General features: G+C 36.5%; 2 protein-coding genes across 2 annotated transcripts; one reads left to right on the forward strand and one right to left on the reverse strand.

The window, feature by feature from the left end:
- The first annotated feature begins 328 nt into the window (after positions 1-328).
- Positions 329-8,415, forward strand: LOC115985834. Its single transcript, XM_031108737.1, has 3 exons — positions 329-915; positions 1,087-1,352; positions 8,186-8,415. The coding sequence occupies exons 1-3, from the start codon at positions 329-331 to the stop codon at positions 8,413-8,415; spliced, it is 1,083 nt and encodes a 360-aa protein (XP_030964597.1).
- An 11,973-nt stretch (positions 8,416-20,388) lies between these two features.
- LOC115985835 (uncharacterized mitochondrial protein AtMg00810-like) lies at positions 20,389-21,833 on the reverse strand. Its single transcript, XM_031108738.1, has 3 exons — positions 21,706-21,833; positions 20,925-21,555; positions 20,389-20,841 (listed from the first exon to the last, which is right to left on the reverse strand). The coding sequence occupies exons 1-3, from the start codon at positions 21,831-21,833 to the stop codon at positions 20,389-20,391; spliced, it is 1,212 nt and encodes a 403-aa protein (XP_030964598.1).
- Positions 21,834-22,635: the final 802 nt, after the last annotated feature.

Consider the following 22,635-nt stretch of genomic DNA (forward strand, 5'->3'; position numbering starts at 1 on the left):
TAATCAACGTGATGAAATTCGACGGGCTTACATTAAAAAAGGTCCGCACCAACCTCCTCTAGAGACATTTAAAAAAAGTGGAAAGCACAATCGTAGCTTTCAAGCTTCTTGGTATAAAAATAATTCAAAATGGCTTGAATATTCTCCTACAACAAATGCAGCTTATTGTCTACCCTGCTTTGTCTTTCATAATCCAAATGTGGTTGTGGGACAAAATACATTTATTGTTGGTGGATTTAGAAATTGGAAAAAGGTTGGGGGCAAAGATTGTTCTTTTCAAGTTCATATAGGAAAAGATCCTAACTCAGCTCATAGAGTTGCTGAGCAAATGTGTAAGGATTTGATGAACCAATCGCAGCATTTGCAAAGGGTAGTTGATCATTTCACTACTGAACAAATTGCAAATAATCGGTTGCAATTAAAGGCCACAATTTTTATTGTGCGATATCTTGCCTTTCAAGCTATAGCTTTTAGAGGTCGAGATGAAAGTTTTAGTTCATTAAATCGTGGGAACTTTCATGAATCATTGGGTATTGTGACTTTTTGGAATGAGAAGGTTGCTGAAATAATAGAAAAAGCTCCAAAAAATGCAACCTACACATCACCTAGGATTCAAAAGGAAATTCTACATGTTTTCTCAGCCAAAGTGAAGAAGGCCATTCGAGAAGAAATTGGTGATGCAAAGTTTTGCATAATGGTTGATGAAGCTCGTAATGAGTCCATGAAAGAGCAAATGGCTGTGGTGTTTAGATATGTTGATGCAGAAGGCTTTGTGAAAGAACGCTTTTTTGGGCTTATTCATGTTGTTGACACTGCAGCTTTGACTCTAAAGAAGGGGATATATTCTTTGTTATCTCAATATTGCTTATATATACAAAATATTCGAGGACAAGGATATGATGAAGCAAGCAACATGTGAGGTATGTGGAATGGATTACAAGTTTTGATTTTGAATGATTGTCCATATGCTTACTATATCCATTGTTTTGCACATCGCTTACAATTGACATTAGTAAAAGCATCAAAACAAGTTGATCCTATTAGTCATTTTTTTCTTACATTGCTTTTTCTGATCAAAATTGTTAGTGTTTCATGCAAGCGCAATGAGCAATTGAAAGTTGCCAATGCTAATGAAATAGCACGTTTGATTGATCTTGAAGAGCTTGAGACTGGAAGTGGACTTAATCAAATTGGCACTTTACAACGACCTGGAGAAACACGTTGGAGTTCACATTTTAGATCAGTTTCTAGCTTATTAAGGATGTTTAGTTCAACTGTTGAAGTTTTACAAAATATAATTGATGGTACAATTGATGGAGAAAATCGGGCAGAAGGAGAGTCAGCTTATGAAGGTTTAACTTCATTTGAATTTGTTTTCATCTTGCATCTTGAGAAGGAAACTATAGAAATTACTGATAAACTTTGTCAAGCTTTGCAAAGTCAATCTCAAGACATTTTAAATGCCATTTTGACACACCAAAAACCTACTTTACTATTTTACCACATCATTTTACAATACACCATTTATCAAATGTTTTATTCTTTCATTCTAAACATTAAAATAATAGATACAATACATTAAAATAATATATTTACTCAAAACCCAACAATATACAAACACAGAGCCCCGTGACATTCACCACCAACCAGGAACCAAGAACCACTACTACAACCACTGCCATAAACTACAACCACAATCACCGGTCCTCCAACAAATTCCAAATCCAAAAAAATAAATAAATAAATAAATAACTCAAATCCTTCAACAAAACCCCACCACACACAGCACAGCCCGCCACCACCACCCACAGGTACAACCCGCCACCACCAACAAAAATCCACCAACCGCCACCACCACCCAATACTACTTTTAAAAAAATCCCCAAAATCAACACAAAACTATCCCCAAAAAAAGAGCTTGAAAATGAACCAACTCACCCACAATCACAATCACATGGAATCCATAACCGAAGAAAAAAAAAAAAAAAAAAAAAAGGGAGATTAGAATCAGAGATCTCCACGGCGACGACCTCATCGATGACGTTGAACTCCACGACGATGGCCAATCTCAATGGCAGCGGCCTAGGCGGAGAAAAAAAAAAAAGACAAAGAGAGAGAGTGACAGGGAAAAAAAATAGAGAAGGGGTAGAGAAAGTGACAAAAAAGAAAAAAGGGGGAAAAAAGAAAAGAAAAGGGAGAGGTGGAGGTTCTGGAGAAAGAAAGAAGAAAAAAAAAAAGGAAGAGAGGTGAGAACTGAGAAGATGAAGTGAGACGGAGAAAGAAAGAAGAAAAAGAAAGAGAGAGAAGAAAGAGTCATAAATGAAGAGAGAGAAATGGAATAAAAAGGTTTTTTTTTAGCACATCTTTCTATACTGTTCTAAAGATGGAACAATACTGTTCACGTGTTGTAAGGTTGAATTTATTCAACCATCTAATTGGCTTTATTCCGTGCCAAATTTGCTTGTATTTCAGCATTTAGTAACCATGTATTTAGGTGGGCTTGTTGTAAGAGTAGTGAGTGAGATAGAGTAAAGTTTGCTCAAGAATGTGCAAGAAAACAGAGACTCGCAGCTTAGCCTCGCGGGTGACTCACGGCTGCAAGCCGCCAGACGCAGCACACGTGCCAAGCATGCCAGAAGGTGAACAGTCATGCTAGCTGGAGCACTACAGGACAAAACAGGACAACTGGCCATACGGTTATCTTGCAACTGTATCTCGCGACTCAGTCAAGTCACAAGACCAAGCCGCGAGCCAGCCCTGTTTTGAAAAACCTGACGTTTCACATTTCTCTCTCACCCTAGTATATATACCCCTTATACCCACAAAAGAAAGAGAGCTTCCAGAGAGAATTTTGAGAGAAAAACCCTAGAGTAAAACAAGATTGATTCATCTACAATCTTTACATAAGTGCCTCTTCAAATTCCTCAACTCTCTTCCTTTCCATTGCCAAATCCTTAAGAGGCTTTTTACCAAAACCTTGTTCTCACCATATCCATTACTGTGAGAGGGTTGTTTGGTGTTTTGGGAAGTAGTTAGGAAGAAACCAATCTTCATTGGTTGATGCTATGGTCTAGTAGCGGAATCCTGGAAGCTAGAAAAGAAAAAAGTTCGGCGCAACCTCGTTGGAGCAAGAAGTTTGGAGGGCTTAGGTGCACTGGGTAGATTAGGCTTGGAGGGTCTATTATTGTCCATGTATCCCAACTACATTTTCTAGTGGATTGTTTACTGCTTGGAGGACGGCGGAGAGGTTTTACGCCGAGGGCTTAGGTTTCCTCTTCGATAACACATCGCGTGTTGTCTTTGTGTTTGCATCTTCCTTCCCTTTTATCTTTACCTTTTATTATCTGTTGTGGGTTGTGATTTTAATTTGGCTTAGATAGTTTTTCCAATTTCATATTATAGCTTATGTTAATTTTCCGCACACTAATTGTTTGACATAATGCTTGAATTGATTAAGTTATAATTTGGGGGTCTAAACGTTCAAGGGTGTTTTTACACTATTTGAACTTTCACGTGTTGTCCAAATTTATAGGATATAGAACACCTCATGGGAATGGTTTTTTGGTGTTTGGTGCGCCAAATGCCAAATATTTGGCATTTGGCACACCGGATGAGAATGCTCTTCTATTTCATTTGATGAAAATGGCATGAGAAGTGGAGTGGGGAAGCACTATCAGAAAACATCTGTGCTATACAAGCAAACATGTTGTAAAATTTCCATGCCTCTCATTTTGGTTAATATTTCTCTTAAATTTAATTAATACCGAAATATTGGGAAAGAATTCCGGATCTTATCCCCGAAATGCATATTATCATTTCATAAAAATTCATATTATCATTTCATAAATTTGCAACATCCCTTAATAGTTCATTTTTATCAATATAAATTGATATATGAATAATGTGACACAATAACTACTTAGGACAACAACGGATGCCTATGGAAATAGGCTCACATTTAGACAAGTTGTTGAGTACTTCATCCAAAAAAAAAAAAAAAAAGTTGTTGAGTACTTCTAAAATGAAAAATTATATAATACTCTTGAATATACTATTCATTTGAAAGGAAGGAATACACATCTATTGTATTATTTGAGTACTTTATAAAAACCTAAATGCTTTAAATTTTTAAGCAAGTTTCATTAAAAGTATATAGTTCCCCCAAAAAAAAAAAATTATTAGAAGCCTGCTCTATTATTAATTTATGAATATAACGAATTAAAAGTTCAGCAAGATTTGTTTGACAAGAAATTTAATTTAGTATTTCCTACTAAGGATCAAACAAAGCTATGGGGTGCCTCCCTCTACCAAATTATTACATTTAGGGTAAGAATTTGGCATAGTTCCTAAAACTTGGCTCCTAAGAACATTAGCATCCGGTATCTTCAAACTATTTTATCTATTATACCATATCATTTTACAATACATCCAACATCCCAAACTCTATTCTTTTATTATTTTATTTAAATATTTTTTTAATCTTTCTTTATTATTTCTCTCTCTCTCTCTCTAGCAACCAAACACAAAACCTATTTATGTGTTCTCTCTTCCTCACCATTCATGTGTTTGAAAGAACACCACCCCCATAAATAAATAAATAACCCAGCCACCACCATTATAAATAAATAAATAAATAAAGGCGTAAATGCACTTTTAGTTCCTATATTTTACACTTTTTCCATTTTGGTCCCTACATTTTATTTTTACCACTTTTAGTTCCTAAACCAATTAATGCGTGACATTTAAGTCCTTACCCTCAACCAACTAACAGAAAAAGCTGAGGTGGCAGATGAAACACCCTATTAGTTGACGTGGCGTTGATGTGGCACTAATGTGGCAATTAAAATATTATTAAAAAATATTATTTGGAATTTTTATATGCCACGTTAGCATTTTAATTTTTTTATAAAAAGCCATGTCAGACAATTTAAACCAAAAAAGAAAATAAATTAAAAAACAAAACTTAAAATTATTTTTTTAATAAGAAAATAAGATCTTGTTCTCCATCTTCCCAGATCCAAGAAATAAACCCAGCACCTCTAACATAGCTATTCCTTTAGAACTATAAATTAAAAAATAATAATTTTATGTTCTTCCTCTCTAATGCAGCCGCCTCTCCTCCCTTCATCATTCACTCTCACTCTCACTTTCACTCCAGCCTCTCTTCCTCTCTCTAGAATACACGGCTAAACCTCCGGCCTCTCCTCCACCTTGTCACCACCTCATCAAGCTGTAGATCACACAAACAAAACCCAGAAATCACTAGCCTCTCCTCCACATGCGTTGCCACTCAATCAACCTTATTTTTCACCCTCCGTCGTCACCAACAACAATGGGATTGATTGGTTTTCTTGGGTTTTATTTTTTGGGATTTCTAGTTTTATTTTTCTGGATTTCTAGTTTTATTTTTCTGGTTTTCTTGGTTTCATTTTTTTGGGTTTTAATTTTCTGGTTTCTGGGTTTTATTTTTCTAGATTTTTGGGTTTCATTTTTCTGGGTTTTCTGGGTTTTATTTTTCTGGATTTCATTTTTCTAGGTTTTCTGGGTTTCATTTTTTTTGGTTTTCTGGGTTTATTTTTCTGGTTTTTATTTTGTGTGTTGATTGGGTGGGATTGATTGTTATGGTGGTTGGGTTGTAGTAGTCCGATGGTGGTTGGGTTGTGGGTGCTAGGTTTATTTCTTGGACTTGGGAAGAACATGAAGAATGAAGAACAAGTTCTTATTTTCTTATTAAAAAATAATTTTAAGTTTTGTTTTTTAATTTATTTTCTTTTTTGGTTTAAATTATCTGACATGGCTTTTTATAAAAAAATTAAAATGCTGATGTGGCATATTTTAATCACCACATTAGTGCCACATCAACGCCACATCAGCTAATAGGGTGTTTCGTCTGCCACCTCAGCTTTTTCTGTTAGTTGGCTAACGGTAAGAACTTAAATGTCACGCGTTAATTAGTTTAGGGACTAAAAGTGATAAAAATAAAATGTAGGGACCAAAATGGAAAAAGTGCAAAAGGTAGTGACTAAAAGTACATTTACGCCAAAAAAATAAAATCCAGCCACCACCATTAAAAAAGAAAAAAACCAGCCACCACCACCCACCTCTCTCTTACTCTCAAACTCATACAACCAGTCAAAAAACCCAACCATCCAATCCAAACACAGCCTATTGCCACTACAACAAAAACCCACCGCCACTATAGCAAAAATGCCATCAACAACACAACTACCACCTATACCTAAATTAACTCAACACAACCACCCAAACACCACCATCAAGCCACTACCACCGATCACTAAACCCATCTCCAAACTAGAAAAAAACCTTCACTCACATTCACACCACCACCACCACCTATTAGCAAACCCACTACCATTGATCAGCAAACCCATCACTACCATTGATCAGCAAACCCACCACCACCGCCAATCAACAGCCCATTGCCCATGACCCAAAACAACCTATAACTACCAACAACCTATGACAAAAACCGACCAATGGCAGCAAACCCACAGCCAAAAAGACCCACAGCGGCATACCCACAACCAAAACCCATCCATGACGGCAAACCCATGACAAAACCCACCCACGGCAGTAGATCCATGAACAAAACCCACCCACGGTGGCAGACCCATGACAAAATCGACCTACGGCAACCAGGGCTAGCCCAACAAAATTTGGAGCCTAAGGCAAAATTTTTATATGAGGCCTTTTTATGTGTAAACATTAATTAAATAAAATTATATAATACTAATTAAATTAAGACTAATTTGATGTAAATACAGAAATTGATGAATAATACTAGTTGAACTAAGGTTAATTTCATATAGAAGATTGAATATTATAGTTGAATCAAAAGGAACTTACTTTAACTTGGATATATGATTATGCATAGTTAAGTACAATTCTAATCTAAATTTTAATTTTATATATTCTTTTTAAGAGAAAGAGATAGATAGATATTATTTGGTGTGTGGCTTAGTAGGAGATTAGTCATCATTGATGATATATCACATTTGCAGCATTTTATTTGAAACATCCTAGTGTTTCAATTGGGTTAAATTTTTGTTGGTCTCCTATTTTAAAAGCCTTGTTAGAAATGAAAAGGAAAAATACTAAAAATACTACAAAATGTTCACAATAAATGTGATTATAACTGTAATTGATGAATTTCAACAACTTAATTTATTTGTGTTTGAATTACTTTTTTATGTGATTGGTGATATGTTAGTTAAATCTATAGTAAAATTTGTGGTATCTTTAGCATCATTCTTTAAAAAAAGTACCAATTATTTAAAAAATGTTATATTTTTATAAAATTTTGGGTCTTTTACTAAGGGAGATGGGGCCTTTTTTTAGTAGGGAAATTTTTTATTTGTTGTGGGGCCTTAGGCCTAGGCCTAAGTTGCCTAGGCCTTGAGCCGGCACTGACGGCAACAAACGCATGACCAAAAACAACCCACAACAGCAAAACCTAGCCATTAATTCCCATCTTCATCATCGCTATTGCTGGCACCACCTTCAACCAAAAATAACACCTTCAACTAGTGTGAGTGAGACTCGACAATAAAGAGAAAGAAAGGGAGAGAAGCTTCAAAAGAGGGAGAAGAGAGGGGAGTGCCTTGAGACGAGAGAGAGTCAAAGTGAGTTATAAAATGTGATATATAATTTTACAATCTGTGAACAATAGTGTAAAAGTAGAAGTGTAATGTAGCAGGATTGTAAAAAATTTAGCAAATACACATCCGGGTAATGCATGTATTTGGTGGTTTGATGCTAAAAATATAGGATATCTGAAGTTTACAACTTTGGTTACTGAGCATCAGCTTCTAGAAATGCTATCTCATCCCATTTTACCATTCCAAAAAGCTACTTTATCAATTATACCTTACCATTTTACAACACAACCAACATTCCAAAATTCTATTTTTTCCCCATTTTATTTAAATATTCTATTTTATTCTTTTATTTACTATTTCTCTCTCTCTCTCTCTTTTCCTTTCGTCTCTCCTCCTCAACTCTGGCACAAGAACAGATAAGAAAAAAAAAAAACCAACAAGGTCTCTCTGGGTTTAAAACATCACCACCAATGTAACCCCCATGGCAAAACCACACCATAACCCCCACGGCAAAACCACCACATCAACCACCGACTGATCTAAATAAACCCAATCAACACCCACAGCACGCCACAAAGAGATTGGCTCCGTCGTGAAGGCTCTGCATGCCATTGAGAGATTGGCTCATGTCGCTCCAAGTACCGGCAATTTGCACGAACTCAACGGCGGTGATGGACCGAAATCTATGTCTGGTTTTTGGACCTTGCATCGAAGACTCGACATCGGGGATTTCCACACAGACGCTATACTCACCGTCCCATTTGTCTCGGCTGAGTTCGTATCTGAGAAAGTGTGATAGAGAAAGTGTGAGCTCCGATCCGGCGTGAGCTCTGATCTGGTGCATAATGCTCAACGCCATGTAGTATTTGAGAAAGTGTGATAGAGAAGAGGGAGAAAGAAAGGAAAGGGAGAAAGAGTCAAAGAAAGACAGAGGGAGATGAGAGAGAAAAGTATGAATAAAATATTAATATTAATTTTGGCATAGTGCTACAGTGCCATCTTACACCAGAGAAAGACAGAGGGAGATGAGAGAGAAAAGTATGAATAAAATATTAATATTAATTTTGGCATAGTGCTACAGTGCCATCTTACATGTAAGATGGCACTGTAGCACTATGCCAAAAAAATTTACACTTTCCCACTTTTAGCCTTCCAGCTGGGGGGCATATTTTGGGCCTAAATGCCAAATGCTGCTTACATTTGACATTTCCAAGGTTGGCTAGGGATGCTCTAATGCTCTTAGTGTGCCAAATGCCAAATATTTGGCATTTGACACATCTGATGCTAATGCTCTTACAAACGAAAAAGAAGGTCCTATAAGGAAAACAGATCAAAATATTTATGTGCGTATTGTGGTCCTCTCTCAAATCTAAACAAAGATTTTCAACCATCCTCTCTCTCTCTCTCTCTCTCTCTCTCTCTCTTTGAAGATCTGTGTTTCTAGGCAAGGTTAGGAATTTTGACCACTCCAAGAAGCTGGCTTTGATGCCATGTTCACCGAAGCCCTCAGTCATCACTGGTAGATGCTATTGGGAAATTTAGACCCCAATTGATAGAATTAAAAAGTATTGAACCCAAATTGTTAATTAGATTAATTATGAATAAAACTTGTTAAAATAAACAAACGTCAATATCATGTCAAAATCATGCAACAGAAAAATAAATAACACAAGATATGATGACTTAGGAAAACCAATGAAACAAACTAGTTTCACAATAAAAACATGGGAAGAAACCTTCCCGAAAAGCAATCCACTATAGAAAACAGAAGTTTCAGATCTAGTACAAAACCTTTGTCCCTAGACTCTACAGTCCCCGTAGATGAACTTACAGCTGAAACCTTCTACCGCTTAAGAACCTCTGAACTCTTCAATATATGAACGCCACCCTTTGATGCACGAATCCCAGTACTTGACTTAATCACCAACTAGAGGAAGATTGTTGGCTGCAAAGTTCTTCACTTCATCAACAAAGAAGATCAAGAAGCACTTGGTTACAAAACCCTAAGGCCCAAAGACACAGTAGCTTCTTTCAGAGAGAATAAGGCATCGGTCACCTTTTGCATATGTTCTCCTTGTATTCCCATATGTGACAGCCTCTAAAATAAGCCTTATATAGGTCTAGGGTTGTGAGAAAAGAAACCCTACACACATACAAAAACTTGGGCCAAAAATTAGATTTGGAAATCTAAATTCCTGTAAGCTTGATCAATCGGGAGGTGTCGAGGAGGTGTCAAGCTTTAAACTTCAACAGGTACAGTTATCAAGAAGCTATCGAGGAGCTGTCGAGGAAACAGGAGCTTTCTCGATCGATCCACTAACTATCGAGAGGTGTCAAGATTGCGATAACAATCAACTGAAGAGCTCAACAGATAGCCTAGCTATCGAGAGATGTCAAGCAACTATTGAGCTTTAAAAATTATCACTTCTTCCCTTGTTTCTTGGATAGATTTGCATGACTTCAATACTAGTCTTGAACTCTTGTTCCTTGAAGTATTAAATACATCCTAGATCTACCCAATTACAAGTAAAGTGTGTTTTGTCAAAGGATTAGCCAATTACACAAAATATGTCCTTAACAGATGCAGATCTAAGGGAAAAAAATAAAAAATAAAAAAATAAAAGATCTTTGATGCAAAAATTTTAGTTTCAAATCTATTTCACCCACTTTGCAAAACTATTGCAAAACTAGTCCCTCAATTTTTTTGGTTGAACCTCTGGTTACTGGTTATTTCGATTTTTAAGAATAACTAGATTGGATTGATGTCTGATTCCCGGTTGAACTGGTCGGACCAGTCCGGTTTTTAAAGTCATGGGTAGAACAATTTAAAAAAAAATTCATCAAAAAAGAAACAATATTGAAGAAATAAAGAGAGCATTGTCCTTTTTCATTGTGGATAGAAGTTGGAAAAAGTAGGTGAAAGAGGTAGAAAGGGAAGTTATACAAAATTTACATGAAAAATCAGATAGATAAACAGGATTGAAGAAGATGAAAGGTTGGAAAAAAATAAAGAATTTAATTAAGAAAATATAGAGGAGAAAAATTAAGAATGCATTAAGGGAATGAAATGGAAAATTTAAAGATGCATAAAGGAATTGAAATGGAAAATTCAAGAAGAAATTGGTTGGAGAGAAATATTTTCATATTTATAGGTAAATAAATGAAATAAATTGGTGAGTTGATTGAAATATCTTTCTAGGTATATACGTGCATTCTCCAAAAGTATTTCATGTTTTGCTCTATTTTGTAGTCTTGCACTTTTTTTTTTTTTTTTTTTTTTTTGCTTAGTTTCAATAAATTCTGAGTTTAGTTATTTAACTTTCCATTTTGATTTTCCATGAATTGGAGGAATCATGCTACTCAATAGTGGCATGAAATGAATACTGGAGCAATTCTAGAGGTTGTGATTTTGTTGCAAAAGTATAATAATGAACAAAAAGCAGAGCTGAGCTCTCATATTGATCAGAAGTTGTGGGAGAAAAGTGAATGAGATGGAGCAGCAAATGGCTTGGGAAATCCTTTTGTTGAAGAAGATTTGGCAAAGGCGAGTATGAATCTATCAAAGTAGATGTTTCAAGAAATTAAATTGTTGAAATACAAGTTAAAAAAGGTGAGGAGTTGTAATAAGTTTGAGATGAAGTTGAACTTTCAAAGACATCAGAGTTTTATTCCCAAAAGCAGTATTGCTTAACCTAGCAGTGTTAATTGATGTATCATGATATTTTTTCAATAAGTTAGTTGAACATTTTGCTTTTTTTTTTTTCTATTTTTTATGTAAAAATTTATAAAATAAATCACTTGTAAGGCTAGTTCACCGTTGTAAATTGTGGTATGGTGAAAGTAAATCCCTTGGGATTTTCTTCTTTTAGTATTTGAAATTGTGGCAACTAATTAAAGAATGAAATTCTGGTTTGCAATGGTACAAATTTGAATTATTGTGTCTTATATTATTCATAGAAAATAATAAGCATTAGAGTAGAGAAAAATTAATATGGCTTGAACCATCTATTTATGTTTAAACATACACATAGCAATACATTACAAACATAACTATATTCCCAACAATACACGACGACAAGATGGCCAATAGGAAGGGATGACCTTTGACCATGATTCTTCTATAATGGCATTGTATGGGGAAAAAGTATCTGTAAGGACACGATTCTCTAGCGGCCCAATAAGGATGTCGGGCTCGCGCATGAAAGATCCCTCACAATATGATTTGTAGAGAGTGGGCTCGAAAAGCTAGCCGTTGGTCACGGGGCGGTGCCCGGTCCTGGTTTTAGAGGAATTCATGTAGAAAAAGGATTTGGGCTTGAACGTTTAAGCCCTACGGTATCGCATCCCAGGGGATGGGCCTCCTCGGACTTGATCCGAGGAGCATTGGGGTCTTACCCCGGTTACCCGACGATGGGTTTTTTCTGTAATCTCAGGTGTTGTTGAGATGTTCTCACCCAGATCCTCTCCCTTTCTTGGAGGTGGGATCGAGCCCCCCCTTCTAGGTTCACTTACTTTTTCTTTTATACTAGCTTACGTCCGCTGTCCTTCGTCCACGTGTAGGGCCGATCTTTTACTTAGACTGATATTTGTCCCATCAGTCTAGTCCCAGAATTGTGGGGGGTCGTTCGATAAAGTTAAAGAGTACGGCTCTGTCAGGGGCAACTCATTGAATGGCAGTGAGAGCAGCTTTCCCGGATATTCTTTGATTCTCTTTTAAGCTTGGCCCTATACCGGTTTTATCCTTCTTCTTTTGGTGAGGTTTTGGATCTGCCGAGGACTGAGTTGTCCTCGGCTGCACCACAAAAATGTTTGGTGCTCTGCATTGTAGAGCTTGGGCCATAGTTCTCCTCGGCTCGGGCCTTTGGACTCTCTAAGGACAAATGGGCTTGGTCCGTGAATTATTGGGCCCCACAATAGCCCCTCAAAACCCTTCTATCCGACTTCCGGGTTGGAAATGAGGGTTTTGGCAAACCCGGGCCCTTAATGTGGCTTAATTAGTTCAACCCCGCATTTATGTGAGCGGTTTTCCACCTGTCCAGGAGGTTAGCCGGTTTTCAAGGGATTCCGTTTAATCTGCTCGTGATCTACTCCTACCGCTTGGCTGTCCCAGACGCGCCCTTAATGAATCCCCTTTACGAGGCTCATTTATGTCCGGCGGCTCATCTGATAAGGTGGGGAAATGGAACGGACGCCTCTTTTTTCTTCAGATTCTTTTGGAAACTTGAATGCATTTAATACTCTTCGTTTTGCCCTTCCTATAAGAAGGCAAGCAGGAGGCCATCACTTTCATGCAGACTCCTTTCCTTCCTTCTGAGATCTGAAACCCGTAGCCTCCTTTAGCATCTGCTTAGCCCGTTTGTTATACACCATATCAGTATACGCCTACCATAACGAACGATGAAGGAACCATGCCCTTCCTCAAGACACCATGTTTTGATAAAGCTTGAAATGGCTCGATCAGGGCAAGGGTGGCGCAGACTTAAGATCTGTCCCATCTCTCTTTCAGCCAAAATCCGAAGCAGGTTCTGGTCATGCCAGATTTTTGGTATGTCCGAAGAAGGAATTTCCGCCATCAGCGCCGTCTGCCTTATAACAGGCAAATTTCTGCGGGGGCTTCCCAACTTCCGGCTCCCTGCACCTTTTCTGTAGATGGTGTTAGCCTGAGGTCAGGTTCTTTGGCTGCCTGAGTTATGGGCACGTAGAAGCGTCGAGGAATAGTTTCCTTAGACGACATCTTGGAACAGTAGTCGATCTCTCCTCTGAGCTATCTCCTCGGCTTTATCTTCACTCTCTTGTATTTATATTTTTTTTACTTACGTAGTTAACTTGGATGTAAGCTTGTTTCAGCTTGTCATTGTACATTGTACTGCTCCTTTGCCTTAATAAAAGATGTGTTTACCTCTTTATACATACTTTTCTTCTCTGCAACAACTACTTTGTGCATGAATATTAAATCTAAGCTTGCCCTTAATGATATTCCGGGCAGAAAAATGCCTTAACACAGATTCGTACTAATTTAAACTCATAAATATTATCAAGTATAACAATGATAATCCTTAATAAATTAAACTTTTGGAACTAACCGGGATAATTGCTGAGTGCTGCGCGATGTACGCTAGGCCAATGTCCAAGAACGATAAACTCCTAAATAATTCATCCGAGGAGGTAGCCGAGCAATGAGGGACCTCAATCGTATTTTTGATAACATATCGCTTTATGTAGCATCAGTCCCTTTGGTACTGAGGATCCGAGGGTAAACTGGGGAATCCATTCAGTATGGGGATTAACCCAACTGTTAATGGGTAGATCCCGGATAGATTCTAAGGTTCATGTAACGTGATTTTTCTTTTAAGTAATTGGTTTCCCCAGGGGCTTGAGTCCGAGGACCATGCAAGGCCTTGGTTCTGTCCAAAACTTATAAGATTTCTTTTTCGTACTTGGTTTCCCCATAGGCTTGAGTCCGAGGACCATGCAAGGCCTTGGTTCTGTCCAAAACTTATAATTTTTCGTATTTGGTTTCCCCATAGGCTTGAGTCCGAGGACCATGCAAGGCCTTGGTTCTGTCCAAAACTTGTAAGATTCCTTTTTTGTACTTGGTTTCCCCATAGGCTTGAGTCCGAGGACCATGCAAGGCCTTGGTTCTGTCCAAAACTTGTAAGATTCCTTTTTTGTACTTGGTTTCCCCATAGGCTTGAGTCCGAAGACCATGCAAGGCCTTGGTTCTGCCCAAAACTTATAAGATTTCTTTTTTGTACTTGGTTTCCCCATAGGCTTGAGTGTGGATCTTTTTTGTACTTGGTTTCCCCATAGGCTTGAGTCCGAGGACCATGCAAGGCCTTGGTTCTGTCCAAAACTTATGATCTTTTTTTTGTACTTGGTTTCCCCATAGGCTTGAGTCCGAGGACCATGCAAGGATCCCTTGGTTTAGGCTGAGTCCACCAAAGGCCTTGTAAGATTCCTTTTTTGTACTTGGTTTCCCCATAGGCTTGAGTCCGAGGACCATGCAAGGCCTTGGTTCTGTCCAAAACCCTTGGTTTCCCCATAGCTTGAGTCCGAGGACCATGCAAGGCCTTGGTTCTGTCCAAAACTTATGATCTTTTTTTTGTACTTGGTTTCCCCATAGGCTTGAGTCCGAGGACCATGCAAGGCCTTGGTTCTGTCCAAAACTTGTAAGATTCCTTTTTTGTACTTGGTTTCCCCATAGGCTTGAGTCCGAGGACCATGCAAAGCCTTGGTTCTGTCCAAAACTTATAAGATTTCTTTTTTGTACTTGGTTTCCCCATAGGCTTGAGTCCGAGGACCATGCAAGGCCTTGGTTCTGTCCAAAACTTATGATCTTTTTTATGTACTTGGTTTCCCCATAGGCTTGAGTCCGAGGACCATGCAAGGCCTTGGTTCTGTCCAAAACTTGTAAGATTCCTTTTTTTTGTACTTGGTTTCCCCATAAGCTTGAGTCCGAGGACCATGCAAGGCCTTGGTTCTGTCCAAAACTTATAATTTTTCGTATTTGGTTTCCCCATAGGCTTGAGTCCGATGACCATGCAAGGCCTTGGTTCTGTCCAAAACTTATGATCTTTTTTATGTACTTGTTTTATTTTTCGACCACGAGCCCCTACACCAGGGCGGGGAAAGTTGGCCTGAGGCTGGAAGCCCCTAGAGACGCCCGCGCCCTTAGCACTGCGAGGCGTAGCCCCTAGCAGAAGCTTACGTCGGAGCAACAACTATATGTCGCCGGAGACGGAGGAAATCCCAGAAATTTCTGCTTGGCGCGTGAGTTGATTCCACCGCCACCTGCGCCAGCGCGCAAGCTTTCCCACAGACGGCGCCAATTGTAAGGACACGATTCTCTAGCGGCCCAATAAGGATGTCGGGCTCGCGCATGAAAGATCCCTCACAATATGATTTGTAGAGAGTGGGCTTGAAAAGCTAGCCGTTGGTCACGGGGCGGTGCCCGGTCCTGGTTTTAGAGGAATTCGTGTAGAAAAAGGATTTGGGCTTGAACGTTTAAGCCCTACGGTATCGCATCCTAGGGGATGGGCCTCTTCGGACTTGATCCGAGGAGCATTGGGGTCTTACCCCGGTTACCCGACGATGGGTTTTTTCTGTAATCTCAGGTGTTGTTGAGATGTTCTCACCCAGATCCTCTCCCTTTCTTAGAGGTGGGATCGAGCCCCCCCTTCTAGGTTCACTTACTTTTTCTTTTATACTAGCTTACGTCCGCTGTCCTTCGTCCACGTGTAGGGCCGATCTTTTACTTAGACTGATATTTGTCCCATCAGTCTAGTCCCAGAATTGTGGGGGGTCGTTCGATAAAGCTAAAGAGTACGGCTCTGTCAGGGGCAGCTCATTGAATGGCAGTGAGAGCAGCTTTCCCGGATATTCTTTGATTCTCTTTTAAGCTTGGCCCTATACCGGTTTTATCCTTCTTCTTTTGGTGAGGTTTTGGATCTGCCGAGGACTGAGTTGTCCTCGGCTGCACCACAAAAATGTTTGGTGCTCTGCATTGTAGAGCTTGGGCCATAGTTCTCCTCGGCTCGGGCCTTTGGACTCTCTAAGGACAAATGGGCTTGGTCCGTGAATTATTGGGCCCCACAGTATCAATTATTAAAATTGAAAATGACCAAATCATAGATTAAAATGAATTTAAATGAAATTGAGTAGGCCTTATTTTTCTAATAAATTTACTAAATTCTATATATATATAAAAAATTGTTGTATAAAGCACTAGTCATAGGCATCTATGTTCGAGTGATAAAATATTTATTGGGATCTGATATTGTTGTGTATTATAGGCCAATAACTATGGAATTGGGTGGATATGAAAAAAAGAAATTTGGACTCTACTCAAGTTTGTTAAACATCTTTCGATCGCTTGCTACCTTAACTTTAGCATACTTATTTGGTTATAGGAAGATCCTTGTTTGTTCGCTATGAATCAATATTATTGCTTTGATTACTATATTTTTGGAGATTTATTTGGCAGTTGTAAGTCTTATTTCTATCATCCTTTCCTTATTGATACATGATTTCATATGTATTACGATTTTCTACCATTCCCATCATCCTAAATTCTGAGTTTTATTTGTCAAATTTAAAGCATAGTTTAAATGTCTAGCATTCATGATATTTTATCTTGAATACGGAATTGTACCCTTCAAAGTTTAAGATGTTGAGAGCCGGAATAGCAACAATTGTTAACTCTCTCAATAGCATTTACTGTAACAGTTTGTATTATTATTATATTAAACTAATTATTTTCCTCTCTTTCATGCAATATGATTCAATTAATTCTTTTTGGAATGCATTGTTGTATAACCTATTTATATTTCTTACAATTAAATGATCTATTATTTTTGAAAAAAAAAATGAAATCTATTTGTTCAATGTATTTACCTATTAACCTTTAGTTTTGTATATTATTGTTTATCCTTTATGTGTTGAATTGTTCTCCAAGCATTCACTTAGCATATTCACATAATGAAGATGTTTTTCGTGTGGATGGAGGAAAGATATTATAAAACTTAGAGTATCTCATCAAGTTCAGATTTTTGAACTTCATAATATTGCACATGTTAGTATCTTCACCCATTCTAACAACCTTATAAGGATTCTGAGTTTCTAGTCTTTGTTAAACGTAAACACTATTCATATAATAAATTTTGATTCATAAATTTCCTTCTTTAACATATGATAGATCAAACCTTATAAGGAGCAGAATTGAGAAAAATTGACTTAGAATTGATTATATGTTTAAACATTTTTTTTTTGGGACAATAAAATGGCAAACATAATAATAAGCACTACAATGGAATGAATTAACACCTTAATTTAATTCTAGTCTTATTATTTATTAAAGAAAAACTATATTAACATTTAGTAGGATTTTTTGCGCTTTGGGCAATTTTTACTAACAATTTCGTAATGTGGCATAAAGCAAACATATCAGTTAAGTAGCATCTTGAGTCTTCGAAACTCAAGTCTTAAGTTTCGTTTCAAAGTTCATAAAGGAATAGAAAGGAATGATAGAATGTTCATAAATGAATGAAATGGAATGGAATGTATTTAAGTAAGGGATAGGAAATGGAAAAGAATGGAAATGAATGGAATTAAACAATCTTGATTGGATGTTTTAAAATAAATGAATTGAAAGGCATGGAAGATAAATAACTTTATTTGGGTGTAACATGGAGGGAAATGAATGAATCATTTTAAAACAACATTACTATTAGACCCCTATTTTAAAATAAATGGCTAACTATATTGGGATATTTTGGGAGTTTTAGTAAATAATTCATTAAATCTAACTTCATTCCGCTCAATTCCTCCCAATTTGACAAAAATGAAAATTTGAGATTTTGAAATAATAGAGAAGAATGATTGCATCCTCCTAATCATTCCATTCCCCCCAACTTAAACTTCCAAATAAAGGAATGGACATTTCAATCAATCCATTAAAACATCCAAATAAGGGAATGGAATAAGAATGAAACTTATTCAAAAAAAAAAACAATGGTTAGTCAATCAAAAATAATTGGATAAGTGACATATTTTGGCTTTTGCAATTGGAATTTCATCATTGTTAAATATAAATATAAATAAAAATTATAAAGAGTACATTCTCTACAAAAGTTACAAATTTCTTCATCCAAAAGGATTAAAAAAATAAAAAAATAAAAACAAAAAAAAAAACCTACAAAACCTCATAGTTCACCATCTAAATGGATTACTAAAAGAACTTAAATTTTCACTTCCAAAAAAAATAATTATTAACCCAAACTCAAATCAAATTGAAAAAAAAAAACAAAAACAAAAAAAACAAACAAACAAACAAACATAACATCTAAAGGCATGAGTTGAAACACCTAAAAACAAATGTAATTAAAAAAAATTAAATCAACAATAACAAAAAAAGAACCATCTGTGGCAAAAAAAAAGTGGTAGAAAAAATTTTAAAAAATCCATCAAGAGAGGAACAATACTAATGAAATAAAGGGAGTATTGTCCTTTTTTGTTGTGGATCAAAGTTGGAAAAAGTAGGTGATAGAAGGGGGAAGTGAAGTTATACAAAATTTATATGAAAAATAAGATATAAGAGAAAGGGTCGAAGGAGATGAAAGGTTGGACAAAGTAAAAAGATCGAATTTAACTAAGATGATATAAAGGAGAAAATTTAAGAATGCATAAAGGGAATGAAATGTAAAATTTAAGGATGCGTAAAGGAAATGAAATTGAAAATTTTAGGAAGATAACGGTTGGAGTAAATGAATGGTTGAACTAAGAAGTCAACAAATGAAAGAGATAAAAGGTATGATAATAAAGTGGGGGAAAAAAAAGTGGGTAGATGAATGGTTGAACTAAGAAGTCAACAAATGAAAGAGATAAAAGGTATGATAATAAAGTGGGGGAAAAAAAAGTGGGTAGATGTTGTTGACATGGCACATCAAGTGTTTTGCAAAATTTATTACAAGGCTTTCATTATTAAGTATATATAGTACAGATTAAAAGACATGGTTTATGGGGCTAGCTTTTGATACAAATTACGTTTGCTTTGAATTAACTTAGTCACTTTAGTGTTAGAATGATAATCTAGGCTTAATCTGCTTTAGTTTACTTCAAATTACCTTTCTTAGATTCAATTCAATTTGAATTAGTTCACTTTGAACCATTTTACTTCAAATCATTAACAATGAATATAACTTAGAATCAGAACTTCTTTTTTCTTTCATTTTTCATTGTTAGTTGCATATTCAACAAAATTTCTTCTTTAAGTGAGGCATATTCAAACCCCTACCTTAATCCATGTGGTCAAAATTTATTTTGAACCATAATTTCATCTCAAATTTTATTTTGAACCATAATTTTATTGTGGTGATTTAAATTTTTTTGTGACAACCCAAAATAAAATGTATAGAGCCACCACTGATTCAATAGAAAAAGAAAATTTATATAGATTTATTGATAGCTGTGTTTACTACTATTTTTTTTTTCTTTTTAGAAAAGGCTTACGGCTAGTTAGTATGGAAGAAAAGATAATAATAATTTGACCTAACTCAACTACCAAATTCATTTAAAAAGAAAATTAACAAACGAAAGAAATAGGACTTTGTCAGATATTTATGAAAAAGTATTTAATTATAAACAATAATAGTTTAGGTTCATCAAAAAAATAAAAATAAAATAATAGTTTAGGATCACAAATTATTTCATAATTTTTTTTGTTACAACTCTGACATGGCAAATTGTAAGTGATTAACTTTCACTTACACATGAACTCATCATTTTTTTTCTTTATCAATCAAACTCTATCACATCACAGATATGGTCAAAATTTGTAAAAAATTATGTGGTCCTGGAGCAAGTTGCAACCTTAAAATATTAGAAATAAAGCATGCTCATCAAAAATAAATAAATAAAGCATGCATTAATTATACTTCGTACTTCTTGGCAACCTACAAAGAAATATATATATATATATATATATATATGAATTTGTTAGCTTTCATTATTTGTACTTATCAGAGAAATGAAGAATTTCTATATATTTCTTGATAATGACAAAAATGAATGTACAAGACTATATATAGATTGATCTAAGCTAGAAAACTGCTCTAACTAAATAACCGATACTAACAGACTCAAATAACTAACTCCTACACGTGACTGCATACAAAAACTAACTCTCCCATGCGTGGGCATTTATACAACCAAAACAGAGACTAAACTACTTGTCGTTTGTACATAATACTCAAACATAAAAAACTAATATCGTTTATGCAGTACTTTGTTCATTACTCAGATTAAGCTCTACTATCTCAGGCTCTGCTCTTGCTTCCTTGTGATCATCTTTACTACCATTCTGATACTCCCTCTCAAGAGTAGCTGGTGTGTGTATATTCATCATCCCCATCTTGTCATCTTTACTACCATTCTGATACTCCCTCTCAAGAGTAATTGGTGTGTGTATATTCATCATTCCCATCTTGTCAACAAGATTAGAAAATTGATTGTACCCCAATGCTTTGGTAAGCATGTCTGGCAATTGACCACGACACCTCACATGATTAAGCTTGATAACACCTTCCAAAACTTTATCCTTGACCACGTGACAATCTATTTCAATGTGCTTGATTCTCTGATGAAAAAGGGGATTGGAACTAATGTGCAATGCTGCTTGACTATCACAGAACAACAATGCTTCTTTGTCATGTTTAACTCCAATATCCTTTAGAAATATAAAATCCACACAAGTTCACATGTTGCAACTGCCATAGCTCTATACTTAGCCTCTGCTGAGGACCTGGAGACTGTGGACTGCTTCTTTGATTTCCAAGACACCAAGGAATCTCCAATGAAAATGCTATAACCTGTTATTGACTTCCTTGTATCACAACATGAAGCCCAATCAACATCTACAAAACCTTTTAAATGTAAATCTATCTTGGAAGAGAATATGAGACCCTTCCCTGGTTCATTCTTCAAATATTGTAAGATTCTATAGGCTGCATCTAAATGTGGCTTTCTTGGTTTGGACATGTATTGGCTAAGCTTATGAACAGCAAAAGTGATGTCTGGCCTTGTGATGGTCAGATACAATAACCTCCCAATTAACCTTCTGTAGGTGCCGGGATCTTTGAGCTCTTCTCCTTCCAATTGACTTAACTTGAGACTTTGTTCCATAAGGGTCTTAGCTGGTTTACACCCTAACATACCAACATCATTAATCACCTCAAGAGTGTATTTTCTTTGACAAAGGGCAATTCCCTTGGCTGATCTAGCAACCTCCAATCCAAGGAAGTACTTTAAGTCACCTAAGTCTTTGAGCTTGAACCTATCATCCAATAAAACCTTGAATCCGTCTATCTCAGCCTTATCATTACAGACTATTAAGACATCATCCATATACACCAAAAGCATCATGAAAACATCACCTTGCCTCCTAGTAAACAATGAATAGTCAGCTTTGGACTGAGTAAAACCAAGCTGAAGCAAAGTGCCAGAAAACTTGGCAAACCATTGCCTAGATGCTTGTTTTAGCCCATACAAGGACTTATTCAGCTTACAAACCACCTCCCCCTAGCTATGAAACCCTTGTGGAAGAGCCATATAAACTTCCTCATCCAAATCACCATGCAGAAATGCATTGTTCACATCCAATTGACTAAGAAACCAGCCCTTTATGGCAGCCACAGCAAGGAGTACTTTGACAGACACCATTTTGGCCACAGGGGAAACAATCTCAAAATAGTCCACACCCTCTTTCTATGTAAAACCTTTAGCAACTAGCCTTGCCTTGTACCTTTCAACTGAACCATTAGCCTTATACTTGATTTTACACACCCATTTACACCCTATAGGCTTCTTACCAGTAGGCAGAGGGGTTAAAGTCCATGTTTGATTTGCTTCAAGGGCAACTATTTCAGCAGTAATGGCCTCTTGCTATTTGGGATTAGAAGTAGCTTGATAATAATAGGTAGGCTCAACAAGAGAAGAAATGGAATAGCAAAAAGATTTGTAAGAAGAAGAGAGGTGTTAATAAGAAAGATGGGAAGAGAGTGGATTAGAAGTACCTAGTTAGGAAGGAGAGGCAGCAATGACAGAAGATACCTGGTTGTAGTGGTAAGCTTGTAAGTAGGAGGGTTGTTTGATAGCTTTAGAAGACTTTCTAAAAGGGATAGGATCAACAATAGAATCAGGGGGGCTCAATTGGAACCTCATCAAGTAAATCATCATCAATAGAATGATGAATATGAGTGATGGAATCATGAGGTACAGCAAAAGCAAATTTAGATTGAATTAAAGGATCAAAGAGAGGATTAACAGCAGGAACACAAGACACAGGAATGGAACAAAGCTGCTGGACAGAATTATTTGAATTGGAAACAAATGGAAACACATTTTCATGAAATGTGACATCTCTAGAAACAAAAATAGTGTGAGAGTCAAGATCAAATACTTTGAAACCTTTAACATTGAAAGGAAAGCCAAGAAAGACACACTTCCTTGCCCTTAGAGAAAA

This window comes from Quercus lobata, chromosome 4, assembly GCF_001633185.2.
Source record: "Quercus lobata isolate SW786 chromosome 4, ValleyOak3.0 Primary Assembly, whole genome shotgun sequence".
NCBI classification, from domain to species: domain Eukaryota; kingdom Viridiplantae; phylum Streptophyta; class Magnoliopsida; order Fagales; family Fagaceae; genus Quercus; species Quercus lobata.